At 40.4% G+C, this 18085-nt stretch overlaps 2 protein-coding genes, 1 long non-coding RNA gene and 1 other non-coding gene across 9 annotated transcripts in view; 2 read left to right on the forward strand and 2 right to left on the reverse strand.

The window, feature by feature from the left end:
* LOC146471553 (sodium channel and clathrin linker 1-like) overlaps nt 1-18085 on the reverse strand; it is a 109760-nt gene that overhangs the window by 44468 nt on the left and 47207 nt on the right. For 2 of the 6 annotated variants that reach the window (XM_085120148.1, XM_085120150.1), the window contains exon 7: nt 6172-6267. The exons of 1 other annotated variant lie outside the window; for it this stretch is intronic. In XM_085120148.1, coding sequence (XP_084976274.1) covers nt 6172-6267 — 96 coding nt within the window. Of the gene's footprint in view, nt 1-3053; nt 4435-6171; nt 6268-6357; nt 6437-6935; nt 6996-10373; nt 10511-10767; nt 10848-12747; nt 12824-18085 lie in introns of those variants that run through there. 3 more of the 6 variants (XM_085120153.1, XM_085120152.1, XM_085120151.1) reach the window with 3 other exon arrangements.
* LOC146471554 (uncharacterized) overlaps nt 1-18085 on the reverse strand; it is a 69135-nt gene that overhangs the window by 22804 nt on the left and 28246 nt on the right. The window lies entirely within an intron of this gene.
* Nucleotides 8493-8574, forward strand: Trnas-gcu (transfer RNA serine (anticodon GCU)). The gene has a single exon. It is a non-coding gene; the product is annotated as a tRNA-Ser (tRNA).
* LOC146471556 (uncharacterized) overlaps nt 14291-18085 on the forward strand; it is a 92667-nt gene continuing 88872 nt past the window's right edge. Inside the window, exon 1 of the mRNA XM_085120124.1 lies at nt 14291-16354. Within this exon, the coding sequence (XP_084976250.1) occupies nt 15109-16354 (1246 nt within the window). The 5' untranslated portion in view covers nt 14291-15108. The remainder of the gene's footprint in view (nt 16355-18085) is intronic.

The following is an 18085-nucleotide window of genomic DNA, read 5'->3' on the forward strand; positions in this document are numbered from 1 at the left end:
CCAAGCGCGCGCTAAGATTGCCTCCACCGAGGACACGCGACGCGTTCGAGTAAGCGTCTTCTAGGAGCTAAAACGACGGAACGGAGTAATTCTGGACATTTCTTGCAGTCAAAATTCACTGCGGGTTCTGGTTTGGTATTTAGCGCGCTAACGCGTTCGTCCGATGAGTGATTTCTTTTTGGTTGGCTTGTAATGTCGTGCTGCCGTAATGGTTTCTTCGTGGGAACATTCACGGGAAGACGATGTGGGTGATTTGGACAGTTCTTTCAGTGAATTGTGGATCGAAAGTTAGTATCACAGTCATATTTCGTCTTCCCGCGAATAATCCCGCGAAGAAGCCATTACGGCAGCACGACCGTTACAAGCCAACAAAAAAGAAATCACTCTTCGGACGAACGCCATATTAGATCGAAATCTGCCAGCCGCTATTTTTCCTTCGCCTCTTCCCGTGACACCCCGCGCGCCTCAATCCATCCTCGTATCCAATCTTCTCACCCCACAAAACACGTAAATAGCGACTGGGTCCGAGTCTGCGACGGAATATCCATGTAGTCTCCTTCTTTGGGATGTCACGCAACATTCCCCCTTTTGGGGAGGAGCGTTGCGTGACATCCCAAAACGGCTGCGAAGGAGACTACGGAATATTGAATGCTTTTCGAACCTGGAAGCGGGAAGCTCTACTCCCAGCTGCTACCCCGGGAAGTGAACCCGTGGGACATTCCCTCTTCTCGGGTTAGAATGCTCAGGCACAGAAAAGAAACGTTAAATAACAAGAAAGAAACGTTACTTACGAACTAAGCGCTTTTATTTTAGAGAATTAATTTAGAAAGCTGGGCACGAGGATGGCTTTCGCGCTTTGCATTCGTGTGACACTCTGTGACAAAAACAGTGTCACGCAATTTATTATTTCTCGATAACCGACAAAACAAAAATGTTACAATAAAAATTCGCTGCAAGGATTTTAAACCGTAACGAGACAATTAAGCCCGCTGAAGCTTACCAAATTTCCAGCCGTTATTTTATCTAAACAAAACCTCATTCTGCAAACATTTACATGAATTTGAGAGGCAAGTTTTGATCCCTGCGTGCCATTTTTCATGTAAACCTACCACACCCGAAACGTGAATATTACATTTTTATAAGGCACCGAGTAAGATAACCGCCGCCGCGGAACCGAACGAATCCGAGAACAAATAGACTGTGGCCACAATTCATTTTCCGTAAAATAAAAGAAACAATACTAACCTCAACGGTTATTTGTGGGATAACCAGGAGTCAGGAAATAAACTCGAATGTCGTTGACATCGATAAAGTGAGTGTCTGAAGTGAAATCTCCTGCGATCTGTCGTTCGCCGTATTTGAATCCATGAGTAAGCGCTATCAACTGCAGCCGTGGTATTCGAATTTACCTATACATTCCGGAGAGCGGTTAATATATGCCCGTGTCGCACTTTGAAGGTCATAAAGTGCAACTAGTCTTTCTCTGAAGAACAACACTTCGAGATAAATAACATTTCAAAAATGCCCTGTCCGATTGGCCAACGTTGCACGTGCCGTTCTGTTTAGCATATTTTGACATCACAACCCCATTTACACGCACAAAAAAATCGGCACGGCACCCTAAATTTTTGGCACCGTACTGGCGGCACTCCAAATTATCGACGTGTAAACGCATCGGTACCAAACAAAATTTGGCACTGGTGCCCGAATTTTTAGAGGTACCGAGACCTCCTTGCGGAGGTAGTCTCGGCACCCCTAAGCCCCATTTACACGAGCTAAAAGATCGGCACGGCACGCCAAAATTTCGGTACGGTGCCGCCAATTTGATGCCGAGACCAACTCGCGAGGTGGTCTCGGCACCCCTAAACTTTCGGACACCTGTGCCGTATTATTTTTGGGCACACTATGTTTACACGTTTAAAATCAGGAGTGCCGTGCCAAAAAAGTTGGCGGCACCGTACCGAAATTTTGGGGTGCCGTGCCGATCTTTTTGCTCGTGTAAATGGGGTTCTTATCGTGGCACGGTGCCGAATTCCGATGAGGCGCGATCAATTTTGCTGCGGTTACAACCGAGGCCCATGCGTTTCTTTCACAAAAATGGCCGCCTCTAGAGGATACCATTGCCTCTCATCAAAGAGCGTGTCTGCCATGTCAAACCAGGCCTGATTACTCAGTCTCATCCACAGGCTTCTTTCTCGGAAACTCTGAATAACTACTTGCGCTATCGCTGCAAATAGCCACTTTTTCTTCTGTGCTTTCCCTATTATTTCGCGAGTCGTTTCCATATGGCGATGTATTTCGCCCTTCAATCGTTGGCGATGTATGTAATGTACGGTGCGTTTTGAACTTAAAATCTGGCGGTAAAGAATCACGGTTTTGATTTCTTCCGCCATTCGCAATAAAAATAAAGATGGATTATTAGGGCTGCCAAGGAAAAAATTGGCACTGTTCCCACTACGAGGAAAACTTTATTATTTTGGTCGTGTAAATGGGGAGTGCCGTGCCGAAAAGTCGCCAGTACGGTGCCAAAAATTTAGAATGCCGTGCCGATTGTTTTGTGCGTGTAAAATCCCAAAAGGGACGAACACATTGTTCTTATATGAAGAAAGTCAATCAAATGTTAATACCAACCGTCTTTCGTTCCTTTTTTTTTTAAACTAAACTGCGACAGTTTTCGAATTCGTTTCGAAACGGAAAGTTTTGAACGTTTAAACCTTTGAGCACGCATGCGTGTTGGCGGTTAGTCCAGTCTTGGCCCCTCCGCTCTTTGTCACGCAACTGACGTCGTGAGTTGCGTGACAGAGAGCGTAGGGCCTGGACTAGACAAGTTGGCGGTATATCTCAAATGCATTCTTGTTCCGTGAGCCAACGATCTTTTGCTCAGTGGCTCATAATCCACGAGGCTTCTGGGAACGGAAACGGACTCTAACCAGCCAAAGCAAAGATTTTTATTCACTTTCTGAACCAAGCTGTCAACATTGTGTGCTATCAAAGGTCACAAAAAAAAAATCGAAGTGAAACATTTCGTAATACTCTCCCTCTCATGCTTCTTATAACTGAACAACATCAATTTTTTTTAAATATATTTTTATTTCTCAGTTGTATAGAAGGTTTATGTAGAAAACTAGTACTATATGGCAAAGCGAATATTCTTTTGTTCACACACCTGAATATAATATAAAAATTCACAAAGTATAGCTTGAATAAAAATTGATTTCCCAAGTTTGGTAAGCAAAGACCACAGACGGAAGAACACAGCAAAATAATCACGCTCTATGGGAATTCCTAACAGAGTATTGTGTTATTATGTGCTTTTGGCCTTAAATTTACTGACCAGAAATGTTTTGCATCTTGTCTATATTTTAAAGCGGTTGATTGGGTCTGTGAATAAAACCCTTATAGCTATGATCGTCTAAGTGAAAGCTACTGAGCGTCACTTTTCGTTGGTGTTGTTGGTTTATAATGCTTTGCTCTACAATGTGGTTCTGTGAAACGAATCTCACAGTGAATATTCAAATGGAAGCTAATGAGCAGTGCCTTCCTTTGGCGCTGTTTATTATGCTGTACCAGTCTAGATAATTTTCACTCTTTATTGTAAGGATGAAATATCTGAGCAGTACTTTACTGTATACCTGTTTATAATAAAGTAAAAATAGTCTGAGTCAGTCGATGAAATGCCAAAGTGTGACCATTAAAATTAAAGCTACTAAGCAGTACTTTCCTGTTGTACTGTTTATTATGCTGTACAAGGTTTTTCTAACTTTTGAGTCTACGAATGAAATGCCTAAGCGTGACCATTCAAATGAAAGCTACTAAGCAGTAATTTTTCTGTGGTGCTGTTTATTATGCTGTACAAGGTAGTTCTAACTTTTGACTCTGCCGATGAAATCCTTAAGCGTGATCATTCATATGAAAGCTATATTGGGCAATACTTACCTGTGCTGTTGCTTATTATGCTATACAAAGAAATTCTTCCTCTTGAGTCTATGGATGAAATCCTCAACTAAGACTATCCAAATGAAAGCCGCGAAGAAGCGCTTTCTGATGGCGCCCTGCATATTGTTGAGAATTTTATAAATCTAAACTCGTGGATATGAAAGACTTTTAAAAACAAGAGACCAAACGTTTTCGTGTCATTAAAGAATAACTCTGTCTCTTGAAATTGTGTTTAAGAAAGTTCGTGAGCCTATCCCATGAAGCTCTCGTGAAAACCGACCATCATCTCTGGGAGACATCAGGTCCAAACGAACTGCGGGCTCATGCATAGCTGCGCCCGTGCTTGGAGTAGTCAGCAGGTCCGAGAGTCGTTGAGGAGGTTCCCGGATTCTGCTGGGCCCAGGACGAACTCTTTTCCAATTTAAGTCGTTCGAATTCTCGATTGAAGAGCTTTCGCTCTTCTAAAAGCTGCCTCTCGCGATTTAGAAGTGTTGTAACCTGTGAAGAGGACACCGACACAGTGATTAGTTCCTAAATTCTCTTATGCTTTTAAAAGGCAATATTAGTGTGAAGGATAGGAGAATGAAGAAATTGATCGCCTTCTAGAGGACCGCTAATTTAACGGACCAGTGAACTTATAATCTTGACCGTCTCGATAACTTACCCCAGCCCCTGTAAGTACCTTTTCCTTGTCGGTTTTTAAGCCTTTAACCCCTAAAGCCTGGATTTTACTAGCGACGCAAGCACAGACGCGAGCAGGAAAATGCTTATTTTACCGTAAAAACGGTCTCAACGCAGGCAAAAGTTCAAGCATAAGCACAAACACGTGGATCAGAATTTTTCCTTTTCTTAAGCTTGCGTCGCGCTTGGTGTTCGCTCTTACCCTTGTGCTTGCGTCGTTAGTGAAAACCAGGCTTAATATCAAACTTCGAATTCTCTTATCTTGAATTCTCTTCCTTTCCTTATAAAAAAAAATTGTGGAGTTAAGTTATTAAAATTTCAAGAAATTCACCATGGGTGATCAAATTCTTAATTCTCACGAACTTAGAGGTTGAATAAGCATTGATGTTACAGGGAGAAATTTGATGCTGATTCGTGGTAAGTTTTAACGTAGCCTGCCCGATGTGTTCCACAAAACTATGTGTTTCATAAAGAGGAATAAAAACTGATTACTTTTCTGTTGAGCAACATTACTGATGGTTAAGTTTTGGGCCCAGGGTCAGCTTGCATGAAACATGAATTTCCTGTAACCATTTTCAGCGTCCCAAGTATTTTCTCCGGCGCTATAACGAATCCCTCGGATGAAGGCAGTTTACTGAGGATAGGGAACTCAACAAGAGCGAGAGAAAATCCTTTGAAACACAGGGAACGACTGCAGCAAACTCTCACTTATCTTAAGATGCTTTATGGAACAGGACTCAAGTCAACTATTTTCAAAATCGGACCACGCCCTTTGATAAGACAAAAAAGTTTCATATGCAGGGAAAGCAGAACTTAGCAAGTGCTCTTGGTATCCAAAAAGAAAACTGGGGTTAACCATGCATTTTTCAGAGATAATAAAAGCTTCAAAATTTTAAAAAAATTGCAATACATTGCTCTGTAATTTTTTTTTTTTTTATAAATTATTGTTGCTTAATTATCTCTAAAAAATGCGAAACTACCCACAATTTTATTTTTGGATTTCAAAAGCCCTCGCTGATGGAATACTTATGTATTAGTAGACACCGTCCTTAAAATCACTATACTAATGCAATAAAATTATAGAACAAGTGTTCTTGGCTAAGGTTCACAAGAACGGGCACGGACTGTCCCTTGCAAATGTTAGGTCGGTTTTTCGTATTTATCCCTTGAGGCATAACTTCACATCACAGTGTCACACAAAAAAAAGCAACAAAATACCCGTGACCAAGAATTCTTACAGAAAAATTAAAAAAAAAACAGATGAAAACAAGAAATGTTGAGAAAACTTTGTGCTCTTAGCAACCCGTGAATTTAAGTGCAACAAGCTTAATAGTTGCCAAGTGAAAGCAGTCTTGCTTTTTCCCCTGCTAGGCCCCTTTTCCACGTTATCAAGCGTTAAGCGTACGTTTCATGTTTTCAAACAAACGGAACTAATTTTTTTTCGACACTTTGCACCAAGTGCATATATTTATATACTTGTCACCGGTTTCTTGTTTTCCCGCGCTTGGCACTGGTTGCACGCGTTTCTGTCTCCCATTCTGATTGGTTACTTACCTGAGTGCTGGCAGCATCTGCCCTCGTTTCCGCGTCGACAACCATACTCTGAAGCTTCTCCTGAGACAGCTTGGCCGAGGAGGGCTTGGACTCTACCTGTTAAAAAAAGGTAAATTCGATGGCATGAATTGTCTCGGGTTTCTGTGGAGTGAAAAGTGAACAGAAGTAAGTTCTGTTCAAACATACCGTCTGTCGCCTTTGCCTTTCCTCGTTCAGCTGACTGTTAAGATCATCACTTCTTCTTTTCTGTTCGCTGGTTTCTTGCCTAATGAAGAGAAAAGAAGAATTGAAGGTCGGCCGCAAGGAAACTACCCCAATCGCAATATACTGTAAAGTCTGAGTCCCTATTTCTTCTATTCCAGACTTTTTATAAGGGCTTATTTTCTAGAAGGACTTCTTCTCGGAGTCAGCTGATTCACTGGAGAGAATTTTGCATTACAAAATTGACCAACGAGTTAAAGCACCGTCTAAAATGTCAAAAATTAAAAGAATTCCTTTTTTGTAATTTTATTTCGATTTGACTTTTACTTTCGATCACAAGGTATCAATTTAAAACTTAAATATTTTTTTATAGAATGGGTTAAAGACAGTGGTGAGTTTGAACTTACGTAAGGGATGGGTTGCTATGGAAATTGTCAATGAATTTGCAAGCATCCAAATGAGGAACAATAGCTAAAGCTGAAAGTATACAATCTGCTGAAGATGTTTAACATATTTTATTTTGTCCCAAAAGAATAACAAAGTAAAACCTGAATAATATTTACCTTAACTCGTTAACTGTTTGCTCAAACTTGTGACTCACAGCTTTTGATTCCTCTTTCCACCTAAAAAAAAGGAAAAATAAAGAAAAAATTAAACAAATCTTGTTAAAATTTTCAGTTAGCAAACATTAAAAAATATAATAATAATAATAATAATAATAATAATAATAATAATAATAATAATAATAATAATAATAATAACAATAACAATAAAAAGAAAAACAGTTCTACATGAAATCACTGCCTAATGTTTTTCATTTGAGAGAAGACACTGTTTCAAGCACGGATCCAAAAGGTAGAACCACCTTGTACAGTACACCGAACATTATTACTTGAAAGTAGCGCTTAGTACCGGCTTCTAGCTGAACAAGATGCCCGGCTAATGGCATTAACACAGAATGCTTAATGTAGCCCCAATTATTCCCCATTGTATGTTTTGCAGATATTTAAAAACTATCCTCCCTTGGCAATTGAAATAATTGTCTGAATGGTTTTATTCAGATATATTGCATGATACATGTACTTATCGTTGTGTTACTAGGAATCACACCACAAATAACTCTGCAATAACGTCATGACCCCGCTGAACTGGTCTGGCCTCCTCTAGCTCTAATCCTTCGCGTTGACTATTCGATCTGTTTTTGAAAGCGGAGTTTCTTCGCTGTGAACTCTCCCAATTTCTACCGTTTCAACTGTTGAGTACTACCTAGAAGTTATTATTTCGATTTACCGCTTGAAAAGGTTTGCTTTCTCTCTGAAAACGGCAGATCAGAGTCTTAAATTCATACATGTGGCCGCCATTGAACAAAAACAACTTTTCGAAATGATGACGTGCTTTGACGTCACACAGGTAGAGATAAGTGAGTTCCCTCCCTCGTGATATACGCGCCGATAATAGATTTTGATTGGGCTGCTTTTGTTCAAGACAATCAGAACAATAAATCCCTTCTGGGAGAGGGTGAGTTTAATCAAGGTTTAATGAATAAATCAAACAATGATTTGACGTCACACAGGAAGGGATGAGTGGGTCTCCTCTCTCGTGATATGTGCCCGAATAATAGATTTTGATTGGCCTGCGTTTGTTGAAGACAATCAGAACAATACATCCTACTAGGGGAGGACATATTTTTATGCATAAATTAATGTGCACGTTTGTGGCTACGACGAAGAAAAAAAGGATACCCGACCGAAACCTAGAACGGCCTGCCCTCCGGGCATTCCGTGTAATGAGCACAGATTTTGAATAAACCCAGTGTCGTAAATAGACACCAAACTGCATGACTAGCGAGTCCGTTCTTAAATTTGTAATTCTCAATTCTCTTCACCCTTTAGGGAGAAATTGAACAACTAAGACACTGATAAAAGCATTTAGAACAAAAACATGGCGGAGAAAGAAGACTTGTTTTTCTTTAATTCATAGGATATAAATAATCCAATACAATGGCTAGTAAGCCTTAACTGAGGTCGATTTTGTGAGCATACTCAAAAACGCAAATTACCTGAACAGTTTAATGCCACATTCAACATAACCTGTATAATTTCAGTGTACCGTGTCCTAGTGACGAGGTGGCCGAGTGGTTAAGGCGTTGGACTGCTAATCCAATGTGCTCTGCACGCGTGGGTTCGAATCCCATCCTCGTCGAGAAACTTTCCTTTTCCAATTATTTCTACTTCTTTTACTTGGAAATACTGAACATTTACCACGGGGAACAGAACGCATGCCAAAATTACCGACATAACAGAAATTTTCCAAGACATGTCAGCCTGGTAATAACCGGTTTTAAATTATCATCAAACCGGTTATGTTCCACCTGCGGCGTAGGCTAAATTATTCCGAACTATCATTACATTGAACGGATATTCTGTGAATTGGAACTTAACGTACTTGGATTGTTTTAATCGATCTTAATCATTTGGCACAGAGCATTCCAAGCCACTTGACTGAGAACGTTGTAGAAACAAAAGGGCTAATGTCATTGGCAATTTGATGGCGTTTCCTCAAAATTATTCTTAAATTGTGAAAAAGGTATCCTTTAATTTGTCGTGAACCAAATACTCTTAATACCAAGAGGAATATTTCTCAATAATTCTTGAAGTAAAAAAAAGGTCTTACTGTAATAGGTTTTCAGCGATTTTGACATAACACAACTAAACGTTGGGTAATATTTTTTCCTTCAGGCGAATCGTAAGACACTTGTAAAAAGTTCCAGTACATTAGTACGGTAACTTTAAACAAAACAGGGGTATTATTTTCAGGTTCTCTTGAAAGAGAATTTCAAAGTACTTTAAAAATAGCTGACACGGATTACTTTAAAACAACGCACACCAACAATCATTCGTTTGGCCGCGGAAAACAGAAAAGCCTAGGTCGTTGCAAAATGGGATTTACTATAAAATGAAATCAAGGGTGGCGCTAGTTCAGAATACTCCAAGCAAGGCATCCTGATAGCTTGCAGGACACAAGTCAAATATAAAAGGAGTAAATGTCTTGCCACCAGTCTTTCATTAGCTTAGAGGTTAGAGCAGTCGACTGCATGGTGTATGGAAAGTCCTGGGATCTAATCTAATCTTAGGAGTTCATCTACAAATAACACTTGTTTCCATATCCCAAACTGACCTCTGGTACCTTATGATGTTTACACAACTTCGCATTTCTTATCTTCGTAGTATTGATGTACACGGGGATAGAACGCCATTTCTTAGGCAGAGAAATGAGTGCCGAGATTTCCAGTCAGGAAAGCAACTGCGCTTTGGGGCTAGGAACCAATCTACAGTGTTTAGGGTTAAACACTGATTACAAAACGGCTAGCTTTATTTATTGAGATGGGTAACTCTATATAAAAATTACAATCCTTGGCAGCTAGTCCTCGTTGGTGTAGTGGTTCAGGATAGAAGAAATGAAACAAACGACTCTTGTTCGGGGCTTACATTAGAGAATTTTGGATCTGAGTTTACCTCGAACATCTAACCGCGGTTTGCGGTTACCCGTTTGCGGTTCGACGTTCAAACGCAATTCGATTTAGTTCTTCTTGCAAATTTACGGCCGCCGTTTTAAATCAGCAGCCATGAATGGCACTTATTTTCAAGATCCAATAGGATTCATTAAATTTAGCAATTTCGCCCGAGTTTGTGCCTCTGTTAATGAATAAAGACTGGCTCCACAAAATTTTTGTATCATTACGTGAGATAAAACAAGAGTTATACGCTAAAAGCTTCAAGGTAAATGACATACGTGAAAACCTACCTCTCCACGTCGAATTACGCACGTCGAAAACCTCAAACGTGACGTGAAAAACTGGTCACGTGACCACGAGCGGTTTGCTGTTCGCGGTAAACTCGGATGTAAAATTCTCTATTGTTTTCCTTTTTTCCTCTCATTTGAAAACCGCTCAAAACTTGAGTGGCCGGCACAATAACAGAATACTATAACAGTTCACTTACTGAGCATCGAGCTTCTGTTGCGCAGTCAGCATTTCTCCGAGTTCGTTCACTGACCGTCTGTTCATCTCCTCGACGTTTCGTAGTCGCGACTTAAACTCCTTTTCTCGTATTTCATGTTGCTGCTTAAGCGCTGCAACCTGAAAAAAGACAACTGTCTGCTAACTAAAAGGTATCTTCCTTTAACGACGGTGCCTAGTTTTGTTACTGTGCATACGTTCTGTGCATCTCGAGATACTCGGGTTCCCTATGGGTGGTGCCTACTAACACAGGGATATTTCTGCGCGGGTTAAATCTACGCGGAGAAAGCAGAACTTAGCAAGTGGTGTTGACATGGATGCATGAAAACCGCGCTTGATTCCGACTAAACAAAAAACAAAATCAATGTGGTAAATACCTCGGTGACGCATTGGTGTTCAGCGGTTTCTTTGGCTTGCCTGGCGGAGAGAAGTTTCCGTTTCTGTTTGTCTATTTCATCTAAAAGGAAAGGAAACAATCAACAGATGTGATGTGATACAACGGTACACAGAGTAGTGACACAAAGCACTGGCGCTGAATGAAAGACCACAACAAGATTCACCACAAAACAAACTTGACTGCAGGGTTGTCAGAAGATCATCAACATAGTTAAAACGCTGTACGATGGCTTTGAATGTGATGTTGTCGAGGAAGAGGTAACCTCAGAATGGTTCGAGCTAACGACTGGTGTCAAACAAGGATGTACAATGTCTGGTTTTCTTTTTGTGCTCATTATAGACTGGGCAATGAGGCATAGTGTGAAGGAGGAGGGAACCGGACTGGGGTGGAAATTTACGTCAAAACTTGAGGACCTTGACTTCGCGGACGATGTAGCTTTAATTTCCTCAACGCAAAGACACGTGCAGTTGAAAACAAACAGGGTAGTAGAGAATGCAGAAAGGACAGGCCTTCGGGTAAATGTCGGGAAGTGCAAAGTCATGAGAGAAAATGCGAGGAAAAACGAAGCCCTCACAGTGAATGGTCTGGCGTTGGAAGATATAGAGAAGTTTACCTATCTAGGAGCCACAGTATCTAAACAAGGGGGTGGTGAAGAAGACATCAAGGCGAGGTTAGGAAAAGCGAGAGGGGCGTTCGTGAAGCTAAACCGAGTATGGAACTCCAGCAGTGTGTCGAGGAAGACGAAGATCAGGCCATACCAAACACTGGTGAAACCAGTTCTCATGTATGGTTGCGAAACATGGAAAATGAACGAAAGTGATACTAAGAAAATCGATGTGTTTCAGAACCGATGCCTGAGAAGGGGGAAGATTAAATGGCAAGATAAAATCAGTAATAGAGAGCTACTGGAAAGGGCTCACGCGGAGAGGTTGAGTGAAGAGGTAAGAAGAAGGAGATGGCGATTCATTGGACGCATCCTCCGACAACAACCTGACAATGACTGTGATACAGTCCTAACATAGACCCCAGAGGGAGAGAGAAAGAAAGGCCGGCCGAAAACAACTTGGCGGCGCACAGTAGAAAAAGAGAGGTCCAAAGCAGGGTGGCAGTCCTGGAGCGAGGAGCACACTGCAGCGCAAGACAAGAATCGATGGAAAGCACATGTGGAGGCCCTATGCGCCATCTTGGCGCCAGGGGACAAGTGAAGTGATAGCAGGTCAGTGTCACAAGGTTGTGAAGTAGATGGCTTTACTTTTTGGAGTAGGTGACCAATTTTGCCAAAAATCTAAAGATTCACTGCAACAGTCTTACAGAGTGGGCGGCTGAGATCATGAAAAAGACAGTGATTTTCATATACAGTCGGCGTTGGTTGTTCTATTTCTTGCTGTGCTACACCGTGCTGACGAGAGCCAGCCAGCTCGAAACAGCTATCCACGGTTGCCGCATTCTGTTGATTCTAGGTTTGGTCTCTATCATATCGCTGTATTGTTAAGTTTTCTACGCAGTCCGATCAACCTTGCAGAAATTTGAGGCATTTATATTTTTGGCTGATTAGATCTTTTACAGATCCTGTGTACACTTGCAACCTTTTTCTTTGCGTGGTCATTTGCTTATTGTTTACTTTAGACAGCCCTGGTTGAACCTAAGCGGACTGTTCAGAGAAGAATAAGGGATTTTTCTTAGTCTAAAGCTATTGATGGCCATTGAAAAAATTGCAAGTCATAACTAAAGAACCTCTATTGATTTAGTGTGAAACTCTATGCATGCTACATAATTTTCTTTCCTCTTTGCATTTTAAGGGGGGAGGGGGGGGTAATCCGATTTTGAGGGAGGAGTAAAACTGCATGAATTTTGGACAAAATTATGACTTTCGTTTTCATTTCCGTTTTAGGTCACCTTAACATCCATGACAGAGAACAAAGCATCTACACTATTCGTGTAAAAAAACGAAATGATTTACCTATCAACTTGAGTCTGTTATCCGACATTTCTTCGTTTTCTTCTTCCAGTTGTTTTAATCTTCATCTTAGTTCGCTATTTTCTGAGGCACCGTGAGACTTCTCCTGCTCATGCCTGCAAACGGAATGCGCGACAAACATTACATTTATTTCACTGATAGATGTAGTGTTTAAAAACGGAATGCGTGACAAATATTACATTTATTTCTGATAGATGTAGTGTTTGAAAACGGAATGCGTGACAAATGTTACATTTATTTCTGATAGATGTAGTGTTTGAAAACGGAATGCGTGACAAATGTTACATTTATTTCTGATAGATGTAGTGTTTGAAAACGGAATGCGCGACAAATATTATTTATTTTCACTGATAGATGTAGTGTTTGAAAAAGGAATGTGTGACAAATATTACATTTATTTTCACTGATAGATGTGTTTGAAAACGGAATGCACGACAAATATTATTTATTTTCACTAATAGATGTAGTGTTTGAAAACGGAATGTGTGACAAATATTACATTTATTTTCACTGATAGATGTGTTTGAAAACAGAATGCGCGACAAATATTATTTATTTTCACTGATAGATGTAGTGTTTGAAAACGGAATGTGTGACAAATATTACATTTATTTTCACTGATAGATGTAGTGTTTGAAAACGGAATGCGTGACAAATATTACATTTAATTCACTGAATAGATGCAGTGTTTGAAAACGGAATGCGTGAGAAATATTACATTTATTCCCTGATAGATTTAGTTTTTCAGTCAGTGACACAGCCATATTTGGTAAAAGAAAATCCGAGTTCTACCAACAGGAGTTGAACCTATGATCTTCAAATTACTAGTTCAGATGTTTTTTGCGGTTTTCCGCTTTGAAATTTAGGACCAAAATATGTAATTTTCCGGAGCCCTTTTTCCAACTGGAACTCTTCTCTAGAATCAAGAGAGATCCTCTCTTGCTAGAATCCATAGCTCATACCCATTTCAGTTCAGACTTTCAAACGAAACTGAGTGACTAAGTGGTTAAAATCTAGAACCTAGTTCAGAGCAAAAACTATACCCTTGCGCGCCCTTTGACGCCGCACATAACACGTGAACAGTAAAGAAAAAATGCACTTTGATATCGAGAGTTAACAGCGCGCACCGACCGAGTTATCGATACACGCGGAAGGTTCCTAAGCAGCGAGAAAAGAAGTGTGGGCGACTTTAGCTTGTAGAGTGATTACTAAACTTCCTAAGAGCATCCATAACTCAACGGCGTGCGCTGAGCCTTTTCCCATTTATTTTATACAACTTTGTGAACCATAAAAAAAACTGAATCCATTTGTGTCTAATTCATGACATGTCATAAAGCCTCGGGGTTTCTTTTCGGTTTCCTTGTCCGGATTTGCGATAAAGTTGAGAATTGTTGAATTGTTTTTTCTCTCCTTTAGTTGTCCGTCTCGAAGTAGGTTTTTTTTTTTCTAGGAATAAGCTTTTTGCCATTTATTTTATACAACAAGAAACTAAAGCCTTAGGGTCTCCGATTAGGTTTCCTCGTTTCTGTATTCCCATTTCTTGACTGCCACTTGCAGCAGAAAAACTATTCTGAAACTGCTAACGTCGTCTACAAGCTGTCAAACATTCGAAAACAGATTAAAAGATTTGCATATAAACCTTCTAGACATGTCTACTCCGCATTGGTTATGGTAGAATGATTCCATCAATCAGCTACACATAGTTTTACAACCATTTCTTTGAGGGAAACTCCTTATCGGTTTTCAGTGTCATGTCTGTACATCGCCTTACTTATTACTAGTTATAGTACAGGGAATCATTGGTATCCTCACATAACTTCATGGAAATACTTTCTTTGCATTTAAGATACCGGTATGCATGATGGAATCATGCAAATCTGTTGTACGCTTCGCAGTAGGAGGTTTGACTACCGAGAAATCGACGGTAGTAACAAACTTTTTTTAAAAGCTTCAATAAAATAAAGTGGCTTACTGGATCAACAACAAGATAGAGATCAAACGCAAAATCTTTAACACAATCAGCCTCTTATGTATGTAGTCTCAGTTTGGACCACATATGGTTGAATAGTTGATAAAAATAAAATAATTTGGTCATCAAATACAGCAAGTAGTTTTGCTTTCTGCTATAAGTCAAAACTTTGACCTATGAAATAAAGGAAGAATAGACCTATCAAAAGAAGTCATGGAGCTTGTCAGCTCTGACGTAAGGTAACTACCTATTTATATTGGTTTTTGGTTCTGCCACAATTATTCCCTGGAATTTAATCATAATTTGATATCAACAAAGCTCCGTCGCTAAACTATCAAGGCATACACAAGCTTTTTCCTTCGTTTAAGAGACATATGTCGTCAATAATAACAGCCGTGTTTAAAGCCACCATCGGCTTGATCGTGAATAAAGGAAGAGATGCTGCGGCCGAGCGACTCGAAGACGGCGACGTGGCAGATCAGAAATTTCGTCGCGTAATCGTGCGTGAAATCGAAGATATCAAGAAAAAGTTGGACGCTCTAGCAAGAACGCATCTACTGTCAGGGATAGATGCTTTTGAAACAGGCCTCGGATATTTGTATCAAGCAATAGATGAGGAGGCTGGCGACGCCACGACCGGAGCAGCAGAAACGTTCCAAGAAAAACATTTGAAAGAGAGCAGCTCTCCTTCACCCACAGTTACAGCGAAGACTGTTGCTTTCGCCGAGGAGATGAAACGCATGCAACTCAACGAGTTTAGCGACGAAACCAAACGGGCGCTTTCTGAAGCCAAAGAAAGATTTAAAATGGCTCGTGAAGAAACAACTAGAGCCTTCAACAATGAGGCTTTAAGCACGTTTAACCGCGTCACAGCGATTCGATACCGTGTCATGGCAACGATGTTAGGGTCAGCTATAGAGACTGTGGCAACCGCTGGTGACTTGTCAACTTTATCTGTAGAGAATGTATTGAAATATGCACTACCAGAGTGCGAACAATGCCTTCAGAAACTTAACTCACTGCCAGATGTTCAAAACAACTTTAAAGTCGAGCTCGAGAAAGGGCTCTTGAATATCAAGGGTCGATTTGGCAAGGAGGAACGGAGGCAAATAATTTCCACTGTCTGTCAGGTAAACCGCGCCATCTACGATGCCAAGAAAACTTTCAGTAAAGAGCAACAAATCTGGATTTGGCCCTTGGTCGATACCGGTGAAGACAAAGTTGACCCTCTTCGTGACAGAAGAGTTGCAAAAGTCCTTGAAAAAGTTGGCACGGAACACAGCTGTGTCGGACCATTGTTATTTGGTGAAGAGGGACAAGAGGAGAACAGGCTAAAGAAGCCGGTGGGTATCGCTACAAACTCGGACGGACAGTTCATTATAGCAGACGATGGCGACAAAACTATCAAGGTGTTTGATAGCAACGGTAATTTTCTTCTCAGTTTTAACACTTGCATTAATGACGCCGGAGAACATGTTACTATTTATGATCTCGCCACTGATGAAAACAACAACATTTATGTACTGGAATCACCTATGAAGCTTGGGGCTGAGGATTCTGAGCTGGAAGTAAAGGTTTTTAACAGCACCGCTGAACTGCTCCTTAAGTTCCCTGCAGGGAGTGTTGGTTTGCTCCGGCACATAGCAAGAATGGCAGTTACTAAAAACAAAGTGCTAGTATTGAGGAACACTGGGAACACGTATGGGGTTGACGTGTACGATCACGACGGAGCGTTAATTCGTCAATTTGATGAAACGATAATAACTTTTGCAACCGATATTACTGCTGATGACGACGGCCGAATAATGACACTGAACGCAAAAGATTCCTGCATCCATGTATTCACCGATGATGGAGAGCAACTATCAAAATTTGATATCAACACCGAAGGATATTTATCATATACCCTTGGAATTGGATGCCACCCCAAAGGAGAACATGTCGTCTTCGGCAGTGAAGAAAAAAGCACAGGCCTCTGTAGTGTATCCATATACACTAAGAATGGCAATTTTGTACGGAAGATAACACTCCATGAATGCCAGATATCGGTTTTCGTAGGGATTGTAGTGACCAGGAAGGGTCACATTGCTGTAGCTGTGCTTGATGGTGATTGCATTAACAAGGTAATCGTTTTCTGACTTAAGTCTTTGCCATGAACACCGATTTTCGTGAAAAACGAAACGAACTCAAAATTATCAGGGTCGGAAAATGTATTTCTGCAGTAGTTCAGTTTTGTTGGTAGGACATACCGAGTGACTGTGAAAGTATCCATGGAACTGAAAATATTATTAGCTATTAAGGGACACTCGTGTTTTATCCTTTTTATTCCTTTATTATTTGGTCGTTGGGTTCCCACAAAAGAGATTTTTTAACTGCACTGTGAACACATTTAGTGTAGTTTTTTGATTAACAGGAAGAATTTTTATCTCGCCATGAAAGTAAAACAGGACACAAAAACCGGAACAAAATGGTTCACGAACAAGAGTCAATTAATCGTGTCCTGATCACGAGTTAGGAGCCGAAGGTACGTTAAAGTTTAGTGCCTTTAGCCGGGAGCCCAGGTGTGAGCAATAATGATAATGACAATGATATCTATGATGATATTGAAAGTGCTTGTAGTTGATGTAGCTGAAAGCAGCTCGCCAATTTAATGTAAAGAAAAATATATTCTTCATACCTTTTTCACCCTAAAGAAAAGCTGAGTAGACAGAAAGTGCACGTTGATTCGAATTGGGTTCTTGGTTTAACAAAATATGATTTTGACCGTTACAATATTTTTCCAACACAGAGACCACTGTTACTGACTACGTGAAGCGAAATCTTCAGCCCGCATAGGGGTGTAGCGCAAAGCAGTTTAGAACATGAAATTGTATTGGTAGAAAGTAAAAGTAATAAAAGTTACTTCGAAGCTAAGCAAACTCCTACAACATATATTTGGTTTTACCACCCGCTTTCGAAATTGTATTGGTAGGAAGTCCAAAAAACCTCCCAAAAACCTTTCCTTATTCTTGTGTCTTTGATATTATAGCTCAGTCTACCTTCTTACTTAGCAGTTAAAGTCATGCTTTCTTTTTGTCATCCTGGCCCGCCTAGATTAGCTCTGCTATGTGCGGCGCCAGGAAATTGTAAATGTGATTAAAAAAAAAACCTAACAAAGTTTTTACTGCAGGATCACTGTTAGTGACTGCGTGAAGCGAAACATTAGGTCTTCATAGGGTTGTAACGCAAAGCAGTTTAGAACATGAAATTGTATTGGTAGGAAGTAAACGTAAGAAAAGTTACTTGGAAGCTAAGTAAAGTCCTGCAACATATATTTGGTTTTAGCACCCGCTATCCACGATCCACAGTCGG

Source organism: Pavona decussata, unplaced genomic scaffold (genome assembly GCF_977016875.1).
Source record: "Pavona decussata unplaced genomic scaffold, jaPavDecu1.1 SCAFFOLD_102, whole genome shotgun sequence".
In the NCBI taxonomy this organism is placed as follows: domain Eukaryota; kingdom Metazoa; phylum Cnidaria; class Anthozoa; order Scleractinia; family Agariciidae; genus Pavona; species Pavona decussata.